Genomic DNA, 1,971 nt, shown 5'->3' with positions numbered 1-1,971 from the left:
ATTATATGAGGGAGGGAAATAATGCAGTAAAGTCAGACACAGACAGAGTGGGAGGAAGGGTATAGGTGCCAGGAACAGCCAACAAATACCATAAAGCTTTTCCACTCCACTCGAGATGGCTCCTCTCAGATATTCCTACACACTGCTCCTTGCTGACAGAATATAAATCAATTGCAACTCAGACATGCATACTGAACATCTTCCATACTTTCTAGGACTCTATCAATTCCATACTTTTCCAGCTTTTGATAGGCATTTTATGAGAAGTGATGGAACTACTCTATAGGACTTAGTAGACAAGTAGTATGTTGAAGTAGATCTATGTAGAAAAATATAAGGATTTAGGTTTTCAGAATAAAAGAACTCAGGAAGTTATTTTGATAAGAATTTAATAAATAAAGCAAAATATAAATTTAATGGCAAAAAAGTAAACATGTTTGGTATATTTAATACAATGTAAGGGCAAATATTGGATATGTAAATATATCAATAAGATAACATAAAACAATAAATACTAAGTAATAACAAAGAAACAATAAATAAATAAATAAGTAAATAGCATCACCACAGTAACATATTAGGGACTGATATCCCAGGAGCTAAATTTCATAACATTTTCATGCTTCATACCCTGACAACAGATTTGCTGAATAAAACTTAATAAATTCTGTGACTAAAGATGACCTAAGAGCCTTTGACTTGACTCAAGACATATGTGCAAACGTGATGTGGCACATTCATCAGTGAGAGTCCTTTCAGGGGGATCCCACGTCTCCATCCTTATTTCTTAGCCTTTCTTGCAAGGCTCTTGTTAAGGAGAAGGATCTCATGATTTCCGCTCTGACAACCTCCCAGGCGCAGTCACTGTATTTCTTCCCCTCCAGGTAGAGACGGATGCCCTGGAAGTACCTCTTCAAGGCCAGGGTAGGGCCCTGCATGGCCAGGGCAGATCCTTCCTCTCCCATCTCCTCCACCAAACACGCCTCCAGGTCTTCCAGCTGCCGATGGAGTCCTGAGCGCAGTTGGTCCACGAGGGTTGTGTTCCAGGTGACAGAGGAGTTCTCTGTGGGCAAGAGGTTGGAGACCTGCTGGAGCATCTCGTGGAGGACAGCGATGGCCTGGGCCTTCTGGACCTGGCTGCCGTCCACCGTTGCCCGGGGGAATCTGAAGTCCTTTCTGTCCTTCAGACAGAAGAAAGGGGAGATCGTGCTCATTTGGCTCAGAAGCAGTAAGTTCTCCCTGCTGAGCTGGACGTGGTCCTGAGGCAGGTCACAGCCCAGAGCTCCCCCGGGGCCAGCGCTGAACACCACCAGGGCGGTGAGTAGAGAGAGCAGGAGGGCCATGGGCGAATGAGGATGCTGCTGGCCTGGCTGAGCTGGGCGTCTGGTGAACAACCTTGGGCCAAAAGTTGTGCAATGACCTTCTTTCTAAGCATGGCCCTTAAATAGGGAACACAACAATTTTCATTTTCTAAGCATTTCTTTCCACTTCCATTTCCTTTTTTTGGTTTTCATTTAATTTAGGTGTTCTAAGAAGATGTCATCAATCTACACTGCTGATTTTCACCATACACTTCAGAGGTGCCATCCAAGTGGATACTTAATAGTCAAATGAGAAATGTCTTTGTCCTAAAGTCAAAGTGTAGGTAGGTGTGTAAATACTCACACAGGTACATACTCACGTATATAAATATATTACATAAATATTACTTTGTAGTAGAAGTAAAAGTTTGCCTTGACTCTGGGCAACATGGGCGTCACACTCCCTCATCTCTGTGGGTTTGTGTGTTTTGTCAGGTACTTACCAGACCATGGTTGGTAAATAAACTCTTTAGAACCAAGGACTGAGTTTGGTTACTATTTTATGCACAACAGGTATGAGGTTTTTAGTGAACCAGTTTCTGTAATGTTTTTCCTCTAGAACCCCTTCATGCAGGGCCCTGTGGTTATGCTTCACGGGGGCCACTAGGTC

At 43.1% G+C, this 1,971-nt stretch overlaps 1 protein-coding gene across 1 annotated transcript; it reads right to left on the bottom strand.

Moving 5' to 3' along the window:
- Positions 1-755: 755 nt before the first annotated feature.
- Positions 756-1,447, bottom strand: LOC102441235 (interferon omega-2-like). The gene has a single exon (XM_006098117.3). The coding sequence runs from the start codon at positions 1,341-1,343 to the stop codon at positions 756-758; it is 588 nt and encodes a 195-aa protein (XP_006098179.1). The 5' UTR covers positions 1,344-1,447.
- Positions 1,448-1,971: the final 524 nt, after the last annotated feature.

This window comes from Myotis lucifugus, unplaced genomic scaffold, assembly GCF_000147115.1.
Source record: "Myotis lucifugus unplaced genomic scaffold, Myoluc2.0 scaffold_221, whole genome shotgun sequence".
Lineage (NCBI taxonomy): Eukaryota > Metazoa > Chordata > Mammalia > Chiroptera > Vespertilionidae > Myotis > Myotis lucifugus.
The sequence above is the reverse complement of the archived record's forward strand: the minus strand, read 5'-3'. Positions and strand labels throughout refer to the sequence as shown.

What these genes read in the sequence shown, in the direction of transcription:
- LOC102441235 (XM_006098117.3), bottom strand. Translation starts at nt 1,343, where the DNA reads ATGGCCCTCCTGCTCTCTCTACTCACCGCCCTGGTGGTGTTCAGCGCT.